This window comes from Mastigoproctus giganteus, chromosome 1, assembly GCF_048544385.1.
Source record: "Mastigoproctus giganteus isolate SK-2022 chromosome 1, ASM4854438v1, whole genome shotgun sequence".
In the NCBI taxonomy this organism is placed as follows: domain Eukaryota; kingdom Metazoa; phylum Arthropoda; class Arachnida; order Uropygi; family Thelyphonidae; genus Mastigoproctus; species Mastigoproctus giganteus.
This window is the reverse complement of record NC_143575.1, coordinates 81,892,037-81,911,512: the sequence shown is the minus strand read 5'-3', so window position 1 is coordinate 81,911,512 and position 19,476 is coordinate 81,892,037. Positions and strand designations below refer to the sequence as shown.

At 38.7% G+C, this 19,476-nt stretch overlaps 1 protein-coding gene across 1 annotated transcript in view; it reads right to left on the bottom strand.

Annotated features, from left to right (window-relative positions):
- Positions 1–19,476, bottom strand: part of LOC150090933 (nostrin-like) — a 133,853-nt gene that overhangs the window by 8,758 nt on the left and 105,619 nt on the right. Inside the window, exons 3-5 of the mRNA XM_090380717.1 lie at positions 19,116–19,250; positions 5,627–5,756; positions 2,517–2,633 (exon numbers count right to left, since the gene is read on the bottom strand). Of these exons, the coding sequence (XP_090236843.1) occupies positions 2,517–2,633; positions 5,627–5,756; positions 19,116–19,250 (382 nt within the window). The remainder of the gene's footprint in view (positions 1–2,516; positions 2,634–5,626; positions 5,757–19,115; positions 19,251–19,476) is intronic.

Below are 19,476 nucleotides of genomic sequence, written 5' to 3'. Positions count from 1 at the left end.
TAGCCCAATCTGAGGAATAATGATTAATCACAACCTCTGCGGTGCCTCATTAGCCAGGTGGGCAAGAGCAGCAGTGTGTAGCACACGCTTCTTGATTAGACTGGGGTTCGAGCCCGTGACCACCAAATATGGAGGATGCGGAAAGATCAGGGAATGACCACCGCATATCCCTGGAGCAATATGGCATTAGTTGCTAATGCTCCTAAAAACCAAATAACAAATAACACAACCTCTGCCTCCTGCCCTGCAGCTATCCTGCAATCCATCTTGGGATTTTTCCTGTGATTTCAAACATTCCAGCTTATACAGTAACCTCTCATGAACTGAGTCAAACACTTTGCTGAAATCTAAGTAGACAATGTCGAAATTATTTCCTATATTCAACTCACAAGCGACTCTGTCAAAATGACTAACTAGTAGGTTGGTTAAGCATGATTTTTGCTGCCACTGAAGTCAGACTGACCAGTTGGTTGCTAGTTTCTCACTTCACTCTTAGTTAGAGCCGCCTTTATGTATTGATGTTGATGAAGTTGTAGATTATTATTTAGAATGGTTTCAATTTAGCTCCATTATACTTTAAATGATTATTTCTTGCAGTAATCTATCCCCTTTCAATGATGGTTTTTTTTTTTTTTTTTTTTAACCATCCAGCAAGCTTATCTATTTTGAAGTAACTGATACAAATAAGCAAAACTAGAAGTTGTCGATATGTGCAACTGATAGCTGTCTGGTTTTTCTAAAATCACTTGGAAACCATTGGTATTAAAAATATAAAGTTCTACACTTAAAACTCTGCTCTTCCCACTCATTTACTGCGCCATACAAATGGAAGAGGTGGAACCATGGCCATTTTACTCTTTACTTGTTGACAGGCCTAAGGTTTTGCTGCAGAGCTATAAAATTACTTAGCATGCTTCAACCTGTCTGAAATCAGTATGCAGTCAGGTATAATACAGTTATTTTACAATACAGAAATCTAATTTGGGCAGTTGTAATTGATTTATGATAGGGAAAGTTTTTCTGAAAAGCAAAGGACTTTCCATTGCTGTTTGCCAGGCAATAATTTTGCAAGTCACTGTCAATTAGTTTCCAACCCAGCACTTCTTACATGAAGCATGAGCTTACCCAATACTGTATTGATATCATAAACAATATCAATACAAATTTTATCACTTTATATTTGATAAAAAAAAAAAAAAAAAAAAAAAAAAGGCCTCCATAATCGCATATAATTTTAAGTAGCATTGTTTGAATACAGCTTTGCAAATGTCAGTTTTTCCACTATGTACCAAAAATAAATTTTATTGTGTGAATCCTGTGTGGTTGAACTTGACCTAGTGCTGCATATGTTTACACCAACTTTGGGCCAAGAATTAGTCAACTGTGTCTCCCTCCCACATCATCTGGGTCCTGCAACCAAAGTCATCCTTTAATCTTAAGTAATTAGCTTTCGGATTTTTTCTTCTTTTTTTTTTTTTTTTCCACTGTTTATCATATCGAAAAATATACCAAAAAATTCAAAAATGTGAATAATAAAAGCGACCTGCTGGGAACCCTGATATTTGTTTTCTTTCACATTGCACTGTGCTTTTTATTCAGTATTTGCAAAAGTTAAAAAAAAAATAGTCAATAATTCGAATATATAGCACAAATGAATGGCGACTATCTATGGCAACTGGGGAAAGCTAATCCTGGATAACTGAAAAACACAGTTAATTCATATTATATTTTAACAGGATTGTTACAGGTATATATTTCATGAAAAAAAGGAAATATTGAACACAATCACATTCCCAAACATATAAAAAAGAAATAAACATTTTTCAAAAATCATTTTGTTAGGAAGTCTGTAACTGTGTTTTTTTTAAAAATAATTATAAAAAATAAACAGTATCTGGAACCAAGAATAATCAAAACCAATAGATAACTGAGCCCCGGATAACTGACATTCTATTATATTTCTATATTTCTTTAAAAATGATGAGAATTCTACCAACAGCTTGGAACTTAAAATTCACAGAAATTAACCAAATTAATTAATTAATTCTGTTCAGACCTTATTCTTGTCAGTCCAAATCACTGTATATTATCTTGTTCAGAAAATGATTCTAAAACCATTTTTTTTTCTTCAATCAGATCCCTCCTTCCCAACAACTTTCTTTTTATGGCCTAACACAGCATATGATCTGTTCTTTTCTTCTTTTCCACTTATCTTTTTCCAAGGGTTATCTGCTTAGACAATCCCACTATGTATTGCTTTTCTCAATATATTTATTTTATATTTACCTTAAATTTATTAACTTTTTATTGTTTTCCCTATTCTTTATCAGTTTTTATCACTTTTTTAAAAAAAATTCCTTTCTATTTACACAATTAGCAGTCATACAGACATATCTGGTAAGCATGAATCTAGTTTATTCCAAATGAAACCCTTAATTTTTTAATAAATTAGCTATTTAATTATTAACTACTATGTCTTAGTCTAATATTAAAACATTTAACAGACCGTTACTTACCAACATGTAAGTTTAGCTCATCAGTAAGATTAGCTTCATAGCTATAGCAAGCACGGCACTTAATGCAATCACTATGATGAGGAGAATGAGAATTTTCCTCTGTATTATGTGCATAATCTATATTGGAAATAAATAAGAAAAATTGCAATTTAACATTTGGCAACTGAATTCTATCGATATTTTTAACCTTTAATTTCAGAATGGATGACACAGTTCAACATTTAGCATTAGTAGAGGCATTTGATGCAAGAAAGCAAGCTTATGCAGCATCAGCCAAAAAAAAAAACCACTTCCACTTCACCCCTCTGTTCGTTCAAAATACCTGTCCAGCTGAGCCTTAAACTTATTTAGGCTATCAACCTCCACCACAAGGGATGGAAGTCTGTTCCACCAACCAACCACCCGCTGGCTAAAGGCAAATTTCCGCACGTCTATCCTACATCTGTCTTTCCTCAATTTGAATTTATGCCCTCTCAGGTGATTTTTCTGAGCTAGAGGAAGAATCCCATCAGCATTGAGCATGCTTAAACCATTCAAGGCTTTATACACCTCTATCAGATCACCTCGCTGGTGCCTAGTCTCCAGACACTGTAATTTGCAAAACGTAAGCCTTTCTTCGTAAGAGCACCCCTTTGTTCCATTCACTAATCTTGTTGCCCTTCTCTGTACTCGTTCCAGCAGCTCTACATCCTTCTTGAAATGAGGCCTCCAGACCTGTATACAGTACTCTAGGTGTGGCCTGACCATCGCCTTATACAAGAGAATAATCACCTCCTTATCCCTGCTAGAAAAATTCCTGTATATCATTGACAATACTCCATGAGCTACTCTTGCAGCCCGTCTGCACTGCTCAGAGAACTTCATATCTGCCTGCACAACTACCCCCAAGTCCCTTTCATTCTCTACCACTGTCAGTGTTGTACCACAGAGTTGATACGTTGCTCTGGGGTTGCTGTTTCCCATGTGTAGTACTTTACATTTGTCAATGTTAAACTTCATTTGCCACCTCTCAGCCCATCTGCTCAACCTTTCCAGATCCTGTTGCAGCAGCATAGTGTCAGTAGTGTCCTTGACAACCCTGCCAACCTTTGTATCGTCTGCAAACTTGGACATTAAGCCCGATATACCATCATCAATATCATTTATAAATACAGAAAACAATAATGGACCCAACACTGAGCCCTGAGGGACTCCACTAATAACATCAGTCCACGATGAGCAGTGTCCATTGATTACCACTCTCTGTCTTCTCCCCCTCAACCACCCCTTTATCCATAGCAGCAATTTGCCTCCAATGTCACACTGCTCCAATTTGTGTAGCAGTCTTCCATGTGCAACAGTATCAAAAGCCTTTCTAAGATCCAAGTATATAATATCAAAGTTATTCCCTGCATCCAGTTCTTTTGTGACTGCATCATAGTATCCAATCAAGTTGGTCAGGCAAGACTTCCCCTTAACAAAACCATGCTGTGTCCGAGCTATAACTGAAGTCTTGTCTAAATGATCCTGCAGTGCTTCTTTAACCAGTGCCTCCATTAATTTTCCTGGAACAGAAGTTAAGCTCACAGGTCTATAATTACTTGTGTCAGCCTTTGATCCTCCTTTGTGAATTGGGGTCACATTTGCACATTTCCAGTCTATGGGTACCTCCCCTGAGTCCAAAGAAGCTCTCATAATTATGGCTAAGGGTTTGCTTACTTCCTTTGCTGCCTCCTTTAATATAACTGGATAGATCCCATCCACCCCGGGTGCCTTTCTTGTGTTTATCTTCAACAGTTTCTCCTCCACTTTACTCCCAGTTATTTCAAGATTCTGTAGCTTACTGCTAGAGTTGAATACACCTCTGGCATTCCCCTCGCTGAATAACTCCTCATGTGTGAATGTCGATGCAAAATATTCATTTAGTTTGTTAGCTACCTGAGCAGGATCATCAACACTTGACCCATCAATATCAAGTGGACCAATCTGATTCATCCCCTTCCTTCTAGAGTTTACATAAGTAAAGAACTCTTTGCTGTTTTTCTTTGCATCCCTTGCCAAGGATTTCTCGTAATCTGCCTTCGCCTGCCTAACCTCCTTTGTAACTTGGTTGCATATCAACTTGTATCTATCATAGGCTTCTGTGTCATGTGTTAATTTGTATGTATCTCATGCATTTTTCTTCTCTGCCATATGCCTCATTAGTTCATCTGACATCCATTTTGGCCTAAACCTTGAACAATTTCTTAGTTGGTATGTAAAGCCTAGTAGCTTCCAAGATAAGTTCTTTGAATGCTTCCCATTTTGCATTTGCTGTTGGTAACATCATCAGTTGGTCCCACTGTATAGAATTTAAATACTGTCTCAGTCCATCGTAGTCGCCTTTACGGAAGCAATAACCCTTCCCTTTACCCCTAATGGTAGTTACCTCTTTGAGTAAATCCAACTTCAGCACACTGTGATCACTGCCACCTAGTGGTTCATTTATCTGCAGATTCTTAATGCATGAAGAATCACTGCTGATAATCAAATCAAGAGTCTCCCTCTAGTTGCCTCCCGAACATGCTGATGTAGAAAACAATCATCCAATAAATCTGGTGTCTAGCTTAACATCTTTCATTTAACTATGAAGTATTTATTATACACACATGCAAACATTTAGTGGCCATTGAAAAACATGACCATATACCTATTAACATGTCGAGCCTTCCCACGTATAATAACACCTTGATAATACTATTGCATGGATGTCATAATATTATGAAAGATAATCAGGGATAAAATCTGCCAGGCTGCCTGTAACATTGCATAAATTGACCACAGTTGCCAGTCAAAGATGAACACAACTCACAGCTCATTTGACCTCACCCACTGCTACTCAATTAAGTTTACGTCTGGAGGGTTAGCAAGTGTACACTATCTAACTGTGTACACTATCTAACTTGCTATAATTCATAGAGTACAGCAAAACAAAAGCATGATTTTGAAAATACAACATTTGTTGCAATTTATTATGGAAAGAAATATAACTGTTGCTAAGTTTGTAATCCTGACAGATATGAACCTATTATGCTAAATTTTATAATTTCATTCTACGACAACAGTCCAGAAACAAAATAAAACTTCTTTACCTCCTAAAACTTGTTGGGATGATGAAAGGATATTAGCCTCGAAGTCCAAAGAATCTCCCCAAAGATGATCTACGTTTGATGGGCCTGATATCATTTTTGGATGCATTTTTAAGACACTCTGGATCATCCCCTTGAAAATAAGAGGTAAAAAAGCAATAAAATAGAGGAGAAGTAAAATAAGATCTAAAGAAATTAATGCTACCAATGCTTTGAAATTCAAATATAAAATAAATGTGCTGAGAGAGGGCCAATTTTAAAAATAAAATCAATAAAATAAAATAATTTATCAACTTAAATTTAATAAAGTGACATTAATTACTATGTACTCGTTGAAGTTTCTGCTTCAAAGATGTACTTTCTCCTACCTTAACAGCTGACAGTTTGGATCATTTCATACAGGTCTAAACCCTTGGTGAATGAATGTTCAAATAAAGCTGATTTTGTGTCATTGTGGAACAGCGATAAGTTTGATTATTTTCATCTCTGAAAAGCTCCATTCTGCAATGGTCACTAATAGATGGATGTCAGATGAACTAACGAGACTTGTGGCAGAGAAGAAAAATGCATGGGATACATACACCGATGAGCCAAAACATTATGACCAGCGGGTCGTTATGCAAATCGAAGCAACTGCAGGTGAACTACGGTGTGTGTTCGGGTCAGGACACGGTATAAAAAACACCTGATACTGAGCTCCGTTAATCAGTGTTACTCTTGTTCTTCAGATGGGAAAGGCAGCTGACTTAAGCGAGTTTGACAAAGGCCAAATTGTAATGCCCAGGTGACTGAGTCAGAGCATATCCAAAACGACACGGTTGGTGGGGTGCTCACGGTCAGCCGTGGTTGGTATCTACTGAAAGTGGTCCGAGGAGGGGAAACCACGACCCACCGGCAAGGTGTTGGATGACCACAGCTCATTGATGCTTGAGGTGAGCAAAGTAAGGCTCTCCCAGATGGTATGTGGCAAAAGAAGGGTGACTATGCCGCAACTCACCAGTAATTGGAGTAATGTGTCACAACACGCAGTACGGCGAACCCTGCTGAAAATGGGGCTGCATAGTCACAGGCCGCTCTGAGTGCCCATGCTAACCATGGTTCACCAGCAACGGAGCCTACAATGGGCAAGCGAGCATCAAAACTGGACCTTGAGTGATTGGAAGAAGGTCGTCTGGTCGCTGAATCATGTTTCCTGTTGCACCATGTGGATGCACCATGGAACGAAAGCAAGCTGGTGGTGGTGGTGTCATGCTTTGGGTGATGTTCTACTGGGATACCCTGGGTTCAGTCATCCATGTGCCAGCCACTCTAATGTCTACCACCTACCTAAACGTCTCTGTGCCTGTTTATCGTCTCATCACGGATTATTTCCAGAATCACTCACTTGTGGTCTCCAGTGGATCCTGCTCTGTTGCAAGACCTGTGACTCACGGTTGCCCTCAGGGACCAGTTCTTGGACCAGTATGCTGGAATGTGGTCCTTGATGGGTGGCTGGCTACCGAACATAACTGCAGAACTAAGATCGCTTACGCAGACGATTTAATTATCTTGTTTCTGGAAACTCCAGACTACAACTTGAAATTCATGCTAATGAAGTCCTATAAGATCTAGATGAGTGGTGTAGTACACATAAATTAACTATTTCTGTTTCCAAAACAAAACAAATTCTTCTCAGACCCAAATAGACCTCCAAGTATTAAGATTAAAGAACAATCAATAAAATGAGTTAACTCGTACAAATACCTAGGAATTATGTTAGATAACAAACTTCAATTCATTACCAAAGCTAAGCAAATAATAATGTACTAAGCAAAATCAAGACTTTGACAGGCAAAATAATCAGAATTACCAAAGGTTCTTGGGGTCTGAAACCCTCCACTCTCAAGCTGTATTACAAATGCATATTTATTCCTATTGTCTGTTATGCTGTGGGTGCTTGGGGCCCCAGTATACGCAGAGTCATGGTGGAAAAAAATCTTGATTCAAGCCCAGCACTTCTTTCTGATTGCAACTTCAAGAGCTCGTCACACGATTTCAACTTCGGCACTACAAGTAATCAACGGCAAACTGACAATTAAATACGAAGTACTGTACAATTTTCAGTATTGGAGAAGGAAGGGGACTGCAGCACAGTTCAACCAGTTTTCTGTTAACCTGGACGTGCCAGTGAAAGAAGACAACACTAGAATAAGAAACCAGTTCCACCAGGAATGGAAAAACGAATGGATTAATGCCAACGCTGGAAGAATTACTACCCTTTTTATACCTCAGGTTACCGAATTTGACAAAAAACGTTGTTCCTTGTTTAACCCTGGTCTTCACCTAAATTTCCTTCTATCCGGGCATAACCCCAGGGCCCTGAGCTGGATATCATCGTTCTTCTCTTTCTTGGTGATCTCTCTCTCTCAGGGTAACTTGGGACTCTTTTTTGGCTAGTGCAGCATAAGCCTCAGGCTTCCTTGCACCATATGGCTATTAATAATAATAATAATAATAATAATAATGGCAGCCTAAACTCAAAGTTATTTACTCTGTGTTTTGCTGCGTCTCCTCTATGTAAATGTGGCTCAGAGGAAACAGTCCAACATATAATCTTAGAATGTCGATATTATTAGTATTAGTAATGGCTGCATGGTGCAAGAAAGCCTATGGCTTATGCTGCACCAGCAAAAAAAAAAAAAAAAAAAAAAACCCAAATAAAGCAATGATAAAAAAAAAAAAAAAAAAAACCCCGAATAAAATTATAAAAAATAAAATAAAATAAATAATAATAATAATTAATAAAAGAAAAGAAAATTAAACCTATCATCCTATGCACTTCCCTGACTCGAAGGTACTATCCAGATGACCTTTGAATTTCCCCAAACTGTGAGCCTCTACCACCCACGAAGGCAACTTATTCCAGTAATTTATAACTCGCTGGCTAAAATAAAACTTCCCACAGTCCAATCTAAACATTTCCCCCCCATAACTTGAATTTATGTCCCCTAGTTCTAGAATCATTTATAATCTTGAAAATTTTGACCTCATTCATTTTACTGATGCCTCTCAGAGTCTTAAACACCTCAATCAAATCTCCTCTAAGGTGTCTAGTTTCCAAACTCTGCAACCCACATATTTGAAGTCTTTCTTCATAAGGGCGCCCTTTTGCCGATCTCACCAGGTGAGTTACCCGTCTTGCACCCTTTCAAGAAGCTCGATGTCTTTCTTTAGGTGCGGTCTCCATAAATGAACACAGTATTCCAAGTGTGGTCTAACAAAAGCCTTATATAATGGGATTATCACGTCCCTACCTCTACTTGCAAAAATTCGATAGATCATCAATAGGCCTTCCTTGCAACCTGTTTACAATGCTCAGAAAATTTCATGTCTGACCGTATAGTAACACCCAAGTCCCTTTCCTCCAGTACTGGGTTTAGTTGAATTCCACCAAGTGAACAAGTTATTTTGGGATTACTGTTTCCCAGGTGTAATACCTTACACTTTGTTGGATTAAAGCATAGCTGCCATTTTTCTGACCATTCCTGAAGTCTATCTAGGTCTATCTGAAGAAGCTCAGCTTGACAGTGATCATTAACTACTCTACCAATTTTAACATCATCTGCAAATTTAGACATCACGCCCTCTATCCCTTCATCGATGTAGTTTATGAAAATTGAAAACAACAGTGGTCCTAATACTGATCCTTGGGGAACCCCACTTCTTACATCAACCCAATCTGAGGAATAGCCATTTATCACAACCCTCTGCTTCCTGCCCTGAAGCCATCCTGCTATCCATCTAAGGATTTTCCCAGTGATTCCAACCTCTTCCAGCTTATAAAGCAACCGTTCATGTGGGACTGAGTCAAAAGCTTTGCTGAAATCTAAATAAACAATGTTGAAATTATTCCCTAAATCCAGCTCGTGAGTGACCCTTACAAAATAGCGAACCAGATTTGTTAAACATGATTTTCCCTTTACAAAACCATGCTGAGTATCTTTGAAAATTTCAAATCAATCCAAATGATCCTGAATTCCACCCTTGATCATTGCCTCCATGATTTTCCCTACCACCGAAGTCAGACTGACAGGTTGATAATTTCCCACTTCACTCTTAGAGCCATCCTTATGTATGGGAGATACATTGGCACTTTTCCAATCCAAGGGAATCTTCCCAGAGTCTAATGATGCTTGCATAATTAGCCTCAATGGTTAAATGCACTCACTTGCCACCTCCCTTATGATTATAGGGTGTATTCCATCAACTACAGGAGCCTTACTGGCCTGTAGGTTCGAAAATTTTTTCATTAAATAATCTTGCGAAATTTCAATATCATTAATTACATATTTTTTAACTTCGCTCACACAATTTCCCATTGTCACAAAAGGTTTTTCATTTGTAAATATCGATGCAAAATAACTGTTGAGTTCATCTGCAACGGCAGCTGGTGTATTTAATACTATCCCCTTTCCCTTATGTAAAGGTGTGATCTGGTTTGTCCTGCTCTTCTTGGCATTTATACATGTGAAGAACTCCTTATCCCCTCTCTTTGCTCTGTTTGCTAGTGATTTCTCATAAACTGCCTTTGCCTGTTGAATTATGTAGACATTCGATGTAAACTTCAGACACTGATCGAAGTTTATGATGTAAATAACTTCACCAAGTTTTTAGAATATGAGGAAAATTATCAGGCACTGGCTAACTTTGCTAACAAGGCTTTCCGCAGAAGGAAAGGACTTGCCGACTGAGAATAATTATGTAATAAGCGTACTACCACTGTATATAGTTGCCTTGGTATTAATCGTATTGTTACAGGACCTCTAATGAGGAAATTTATTTGTATTTATTGCCGGAAGGCAATATTAGTGTTTAGAATATATAAGTCGATGTGCCAGGATCATTGTTGGGTGGGCAGTGTACTGGGACTTCTGCCTGTAATAAGGTGAATAAATTGTAAATCGTAAGTTGTATAAATTGTAAGATATATGTCGGACCTCAATGTAACCGAACTGGTAGGTCCTAACTATCTGTATAGTTGTATAAGTTGTGAAGGTTAACATAGAAATTGCTGCCTTCAACAATTGTAATAACTGAGTTGCAAGTGTTATGGATATACAGTATGGTCAAATGTGTGGCTATACTATATTGGTCTCAGGCAAGAGACGTATTGTTTGTAATCATTCCTGTGAAGATGCTGGATCAAAAGATGTTTTGCTAAACCACAAATTGTAAATAACGTACAGTTACTCTTCAGCGGCAGATAGGGGAAACCCTGGAGAAAATAATAAAATACTTTGAATACCTAAACATCATTGCTGACTAGGCACACCCTTTCATGGCAATGGTCTTCCCCTCTGGCGGTGATGTCTTTCAGCAGGATAATGTGGCATGCCACACCGCCCGGATTGTTCGAGACTGGTTCACAGAACATGAGGAAGTATTGCCCTGGCCTCCAAATTCCCCAGACATCAATCCCATCGAGCATCTGTGGTTTGTGTTGGAACAGCAACTCCGATCTGCGGTATCTCAACCATGGACCTTACAGGAGTTAAAGGATCTACTAGTTACGTGTTGGTACCAGATACCACAAGACACATTTAGAAATCTTGTAGCATTCATGCCTTGCTGGGTACAAGCTGTTTTGGCTGCACACGAAGGACCAACATCATATTAGGTAGGTGGTCATAACGGTTTGGATCATCGATGTATAAATTATCAGGTAAGACAGAAGACTATGGCAGATATAAGCTAGTCTGTAATCAAATCACAAAGGAGGTTAGGCAAGCGAAGGCAGATTACAAGAAATATTTAGCAAAGAATGTAAAAAGGAACAGCAAAGACTTCTTTACTTATGTAAACTCTAGAGGATGAATCAGATTTGTTCACTAGATATTGATGGTTCGACTGTTGATGATCTTGCTCAAGTAGCTGACAAACTGAATGAGTATTCTGCATCTACATTCACAAATGAATGTAGATGCTTAGGGAGGGGAATGCCAGGAGTTTATCAAACTCTAACAGAGGGTTAGAGGATTTTGCAATAACTGAGAGTAAAGTGAAGGAGACTATTGAAGTTAAACATAAGAAAGGCACCTGGGGTAGATGGGATCTATCCGGTTATATTAAAGGAAGCAGCAAAGGAAGTAAGCAGATCCTTAGCCGTTATTATGAGAACATCTCTGGATTCAGGAGAGGTCCCCATGGACTGGAGATGTGCAAATGTATCCCCAGTTCACAGAAGGGTTTCAAAGGGTCACATACTAGTAATTACATACCTGTTAGTTCAACTTCTATTCTGGGAAAAATAATGGAGTCACTGGTTAAATAAGCATTGCAGGAACATCTAGACAAGACTGCAGTATAGCTCAGATACAGCAAGGGGTTTGTTAAGGGGAAATCTTGCCTGACCAATTTTATTGGATACTACTATGTGGTCACGAAGAAACTGGATGCAACAAATAATTTTGATATAATATACTTGGATTTCAGGAAAGCTTTTGATACTGTTGCATATAAAAGATTGCTGTACAAATTGGAGTAGTGTGGCATTAAGGTTAAGTTGCTGTTATGGATAAAGGGATGGTGAGTGGGAGAAGACAGAAAGCGGTAATCAATGGACACTGCTCTTCTTGGACTAATGTTATTAGTGGAGTCCCCCAGGGTTCGGTATTGAGCCCATTGTTGCTTTCTATATTTATCAATGATATTGATGAAGGTATATCAGGCCTAATATCCAAGTTTGCATATGATATGAAGGTTGGCAGGGTTGTTAATGACAGTACACTACTGCAACATGATCTATAAAAGTTGGGCAGATGTGCTGAGAGATAGCAAATGAAGTTTAATATTGACAAATGCAAAGTACTGCACATGGGTAGCAGTATGTGGTCACGAAGAAACTGGATGCAACAAATAATTTTGATATAATATACTTGGATTTCAGGAAAGCTTTTGATACTGTTGCATATAAAAGATTGCTGTACAAATTGGAGTAGTGTGGCATTAAGGTTAAGTTGCTGTTATGGATAAAGGGATGGTGAGTGGGAGAAGACAGAAAGCGGTAATCAATGGACACTGCTCTTCTTGGACTAATGTTATTAGTGGAGTCCCCCAGGGTTCGGTATTGAGCCCATTGTTGCTTTCTATATTTATCAATGATATTGATGAAGGTATATCAGGCCTAATATCCAAGTTTGCATATGATATGAAGGTTGGCAGGGTTGTTAATGACAGTACACTACTGCAACATGATCTATAAAAGTTGGGCAGATGTGCTGAGAGATAGCAAATGAAGTTTAATATTGACAAATGCAAAGTACTGCACATGGGTAGCAGTAACATACTGCTACCCATGTAATTTATCCCAGAGTAACATACTACATTCAGGTTAATGGAGAAAGAAAATGACTTGGAGTTCATTGAACAGCTAGATATGAAGCTTTCTGAGCAGTGCAGGCAGGCTGCCAAAACAGCCCATGGGACCTTGTCAATGATATACAGGAATTTTGCTAGCAGGGATAAGGAAGTGATTATCCCTTTGTATAAGGCAATGGTCAGGCCACACCTTGAGTACTGCATACAAGTATGGAAGCCTCATTTTAGGAAGGATGTAGAGCTGCTGGAACAAGTACAGAGAAGAGCAACAAGATTGGTGAGAGGAACAAAGGGTTGCTCTCACCAAGAAAGGCTTAAGTTCTGCAAATTGTAGCCTCTGGAGATTATGCACAAGTGAGGCGATCTGATCGAGGTGTATAAGGCTTTGAATGGTTTGAGAAAGCTCAGTGCTGATGGGGTTCTTCCTCTTGCTCAGATTAAGCATCTGCAGGGGCATAGATTGAAATTGAGGAAAGACAGTGGCAGACTAGGTGTGCTAAAATTTGTCTTTAGCCAGCAGGTGGTTGATTGTTGGAACAAACTTCCATTTGTCTTTGTAGAAGTTGGTAGCGTAAATAAATTCAAGGAAGAATTATAAAAACTTTTGGAGTGAATAGCTGGATGAAATGGGAAGACTTTTTTTTTTTAGCTGATTCTGTATAAGTGTGCTTTCTTGCATCATTTGTCTATGCTAATGCTAATAGTAGCACTGACATAGTCTGGGTGCGAGGTTAGCCTGTGCGGTCGTTGCTCCTTAAAGCTCTTGAAACAGAGAAGTTTTTCCTGATTTATTTTCTGCTTTATTAGTTTAAATTGTCATATTAACTTATTTTCTAGAGTAGCTTTATATTCCTAGTTACGATACTTAGTTTAAAGTTTAACTTAGACAGAGATTTTATAGATATTACTTAGTATCGGTAAAGGTATCAAATCCACGTGTCACAAATTGAACGAGAGGTCTTTTTTTTTTTTTTTTTCAACCAAATTTAGTCGATTTATTAACCAATTGTTATATCAAATTATCTTCTATAAGTAGATTATAGACCTAGTTAGGATCCTTAGTTTATTCTAAATTGAGATAGCGAGATTTGAAAGCTAATCAATACTTACGAGTCCGTAGAAACACCGTTCGTGAATTCCCGCCATTTTTACACGATAGCATAAGCTTAGTGTAGTATAGTGCATAATATAATATTGTCAATTAATCAGTAAATCTATTAATCTTGATAAACTTTATTGTCAATTAAATTGTATTTTTAACTCTATATATATATAACGACTTAATCGTAACATATAATTAATACATAACTATAGTGGTACACGTGATACGGAAGTTGTATAAAGGGAACTCGTAGAAAACACTAGATACCGAAAAAAAATATATATAACATAACTGTTTTGGGATATAACTTAAGGATTTAATTTTTGTTTTGAATTTTATTGAATTAAATCGGAATCATGACTCTGACCAGAGCAGCAAAGCAAAAGGCTCAAGCTAATGGGAGTGCTGTGGTTCAGGGGAGAACTGAGGGGGGCAGTTGCCCTCTGAATCACAGTCTTTTAAAATGCACTGTTTGCTTGATGTTTGCGGAGCAGTCGGGTACGGGACATGATACTGCCAAGGGGGATGTCTTTGTGTGTGCACGATGTAAGGAGTGCAAGGAAATCAGGCGACAACTCAGCGTTGTTATGGGCCTTTATGAGAGCTTGAAGGACAGGGTGGATGCCCTCGAAGGAAATAAATTGAGGGGCCCATCAAGCTCTCAGCTGCCCACATCAACGCCAGAGCTTGCAATTGGTCATCAGGCAACACAGAGGCAGCCCCCTAGGCAGAATGCGCTGGTCCCACAGGAACTAATAGTTGTTGGTGACTCTATTGTCAGGGAAATGGGGAACATGCTTTGTAAAAAGGATAGGTGGAATAGGACCAGGGTATGTCTGCCAGGGGCAAAGGTTGATGACGTTGTAGAGCGGATATCATCTTTTAAGGGCACAAAAGGTGATATAGTTGTACACGTTGGCACTAATGATATTAAGAGTAGGAGACCAGCAGAATTACTTAGCAAGTACAGGTCACTGTTGAAAAAAAGCCGTGAATTAGGGTTGAACTTGAAAGTGTCTGCAATTCTGCCCAGACACGATAGGAGGGAGTATATGATGAGAGCCTTGTCGATCAATTCGGCCCTGGAGGGATTGTGCAAGGCTCAAGGGGTAGAATTTTTTTCAGCCTGGACTGTACTTGTTAACAGGAGAGATTGCTTCTACAGGGATGGGATACACTTAAATAGAAAGGGTGCAAGAATTTTTGCTGATGCTGTCGAGGCAGCGTTAGGTGGGTCGGAAAACTGCTAGTTGGGGGGGGATACAAGGACTAATAGATTAACAGTAGCCACTGGCAGAGGTGGAAGTGATTCTTGCACTGCTTCTATTGAAATGAGCAGAAGCCTGGAAAACAAGATGCAGGATATTTCAGAGACTGCTGGTAGTCATTGCGGTACAAGTAAACACATGGGTTGTGTTAGGGTAGCTAAGAATAGAAACAGGTGCATGTATACCTGCATATACACCAATGCTAGGAGTTTGGTAAATAAATTTGATGAATTTGAGGTATTGCTCAAAACATCAAAGGCAGATATTATTGGGATATCAGAGACGTGGTATCACACAGATATAAGTAATGCGGAACTGGAATTTGGGGAATACAATGTGTATAGAAAGGATAGACAGGATAGGAGGGGAGGAGGGGTTATGCTATTAATTAAGAAACACAAAGTCCAAGGAAGTGAAGCCAGTCGACATCGATGGACAGGGCAGTGTCGAGTCAGTCTGGTGTGACATAAGCATAGGGAAATCAAAATTGAGAGTAGGAGTGTGCTATAGGCCTAATGACTCTGATGAGTATAATAAGATATTGTACAGGGAAATAGAGTGGGCCAGTAAATCAGAGAGTCTTATAATGGGGGATTTTAATTTCCCAGATATTGACTGGAATTTGTGGATTGGTCACTCGCACACTAGCAAGGCTTTTGTGGATTTATTGGATGATTGTTTTCTACATCAGCATGTTCGTGAGGCAACAAGAGGGAGCAATACTCTTGATCTGATTATCAGTAGTGATTCTTCATGCATTAAGAATCTGCAGATAAATGAACCACTAGGTGGCAGTGATCACAGTGTGTTGAAGTGGGATTTACTCAAGGAGGTAACTACCATCAGAGGTAAAGGGAAGGGTTTTTGTTTTCGTAAAGGCGACTATGATGGTCTGAGACAGTATTTAAATTCTATACAGTGGGACCAACTGATGATGTTACCGACAGCAAACTCAAAATGGGAAGCATTCAAGGAACTAATCTTGGAGGCTACCAGGCTTTACATACCAACTAAGAAATATTGTTCAAGGTTTAGGCCTAAATGGTTGTCAGATGAATTAATGAGACATGTGGCAGAGAAGAAAAATGCATGGGATACGTACAAATTAATGGGTGACATGGAAGCCTATGATAGATATAAGTTGGTCTGTAACCAAGTCACAAAGGAGATTAGGCAGGCAAAGGCAGACTACGAAAAATCCTTGGCAAAGGATGCAAAGAAAAACAGAAAAGATTTCTTTACATATTTGAACTCGAGAAGGAAAGCGATGAATCAGATTGGTCCACTGGATATTGATGGTTCAACAGTTGAGGATCCTGCTCAGGTGGCTAACAATCTAAACGAGTATTTTGCATCTACATTCACGCATGAGGAGTTATTCAGGAAGGAGAATGATGTAGGTAAAGTAAACATTGGCAGTGAGCTGGATGATTTTGTAATAACTGAGAGGAAAGTGGAGGAGAGATTGTTGAGGATAAACATAAAAAAGGCACCTGGGGTGGATGGGATCTATCCAGTTATATTAAAGGAGGCAGCAAAGGAAGTATGCAAACCCCTAGCCATAATTATGAGAGCTTCTTTGGACTCAGGGGAGGTACCCATAGACTGGAGATGTGCAAATGTAACCCCAATTCACAAAGGAGGATCAAAGGCTGACACAAGTAATTATAGACCTGTTAGTTTAACTTCTGTTCCAGGTAAATTAATGGAGGCACTGGTTAAAGAAGCACTGCAGGATCATCTAGACAAGAATTCAGTTATAGCTGAGACGCAGCATGGTTTTGTTAAGGGCAGGTCTTGCCTGACCAATTTGATTGGATACTATGATGTAGTCACAAAAGAACTGGATGCAGGGAATAACTTTGATATTATATATTTGGATCTTAGAAAGGCTTTTGATACTTTTGCACATGGAAGACTGCTGCACAAATTGGAGCAGTGTGGCATTGGAGGAAAATTGCTGCTATGGATAAGGGGTTGGTTGAGTGGCAGAAGACAGAGAGTGGTAATCAATGGACACTGCTCAATGTGGACTAATGTTATTAGTGGAGTTCCTCAAGGTTCAGTGTTGGGTCCGTTTTTGTTTTCGGTGTTTATGAATGATATTGATGATGGGATATCAAGTTTAATGTCCAAGTTTGCAGATGATACAAAGGTTGGCAGGGTCGTTAAGGACACTACTGACGCTATGCTGCTGCAACAGGATCTGGAAAGGTTGAACAGATGGGCTGAGAGGTGGCAAATGAAGTTTAACATTGACAAATGTAAAGTACTACATATGGGAAACAGTAATCCCAGAGCAACGTATCAACTCTGCGGTACTACACTGACAGTGGTGGAGATGAAAAGGACCTGGGGGTAATTGTGCAGGCAGATATGAAGTTCTCTGAGCAGTGCAGACGAGCTGCAAGAGTAGCTCATGGTGTCTTGTCAATGATATACAGGAATTTTTCTAGCAGGGATAAGGAGGTGATTATTCCCTTGTATAAGGCAATGGTTAGGCCACATCTTGAGTACTGTATACAGGTCTGGAGGCCTCATTTAAAGAAGGATGTAGAACTGCTGGAACGGGTACAGAGAAGGGCAACAAGATTAGTGAATGGAACAAAGGGTTGCTCTTACGAAGAAAGGCTTAAGTTTTGCAAATTACAGATTCTGGAGACTAGGCACCGGCGAGGTGATCTGATAGAGGTGTATAAGGCTTTGAATGGTTTGAGCATGCTCAATGCCAATGGGATTCTTCATCTTGCTCAGAATAATCACCTCAGAGGGCATAAATTCAAATTGAGGAAGGACGGATGTCGGATAGATGTGCGGAAATTTGCCTTTGGCCAGCGGGTGGTTGGTTGGTGGAACCGACTTCCATCACTTGTTGTAGAAGTTGATAGCCTAAACAAATTTAAAGCTCAACTGGACAGGTATTTGGAACGAACAGATGGGTGAAATGGGAGTGGGTTTTTTTTTTTATTTTTGGCTGATGCTGAATAAGCTTGCTTTCTTGCATCATATGCCTCTACTAATGCTAATGCTAATAACTCTCAGTGCCATAAAAAGATTTGCCAAATATGCCATCAAACTGTTGTAGTACAATTTGCAAGATTTTTGTGAAGAATAACTGTCTTTGTAATAGTTTTTCAAATATTTTAACTCTTCATATAAATCAAAGCCAGAGATCTTTGTGATTACCATCTATAAGCAGAATTTCTAAATTCTTAAAACTATTATGCAGCTCATTGATTCTCATTTCTGTGGCAAAATTCAAGTTGTATAGAAACTGGAATTAGTCATCATGCTTTATAATTAATGCAAACCTGCCTCTCAATGACTGGATTGAATTGTCGTAAATGTTGAAAAAAGTATACCTTATATTATTTATTTAATTGAATGATCCTAAACTCATTTTGGACATTCAGTATGAAACAGCTGAGGTCTGCTACAGTTCATGCTTCACTGTAGCCTGCCTCCATCTGGCATACACAGGTAATGGGTAGACTTTTCTGGTGATTACCTTCCTGGTAGTAAAGTGGTCAAGAAACAACTAAACAACAACAACTACACAAAACATAACATTACACACATTTCTGGCCATTTTATGGAGTATTTGTATCATCAGCTTTACATGGTGGAGTTAAACTAACATTTTGGGGCTACCTGATATAAGTACTATCCATGTCACTACAAGTCCACAATAAAATACATTGCACACAATACCAATCTATATTAATAAGGTATCTTTAAAAATCTTAGTGATATTTTTTAAACTTACCTGTTTATCCTTGTTTTGCTCTATATAGGTACTAAGATAATGAGGTGGCCTATTACAAGCATCAAGGTCACATAGCACACATTTAATTTTATACTGACATGCCTCAAGGTATATCTTTATTGGGTTGAACTTTTGCTATCAAAAATACAAATATAATTTCATATTGATATTCGGTTTTAAGAGTAATAATATCAATTCAAACATATAAGGGTCTCTAAAAATATGTATCTAAATAAGAAAGGGTAGAAAAAGTTACTTGGGTAAGCTGTGGCACTTTGCACATGTAAATATTCTGTGGAGTATAACAGAGGGGTATTCCCAAAACTCTCATAATGAGTACAAGGAAGTTATGCATGTTTTG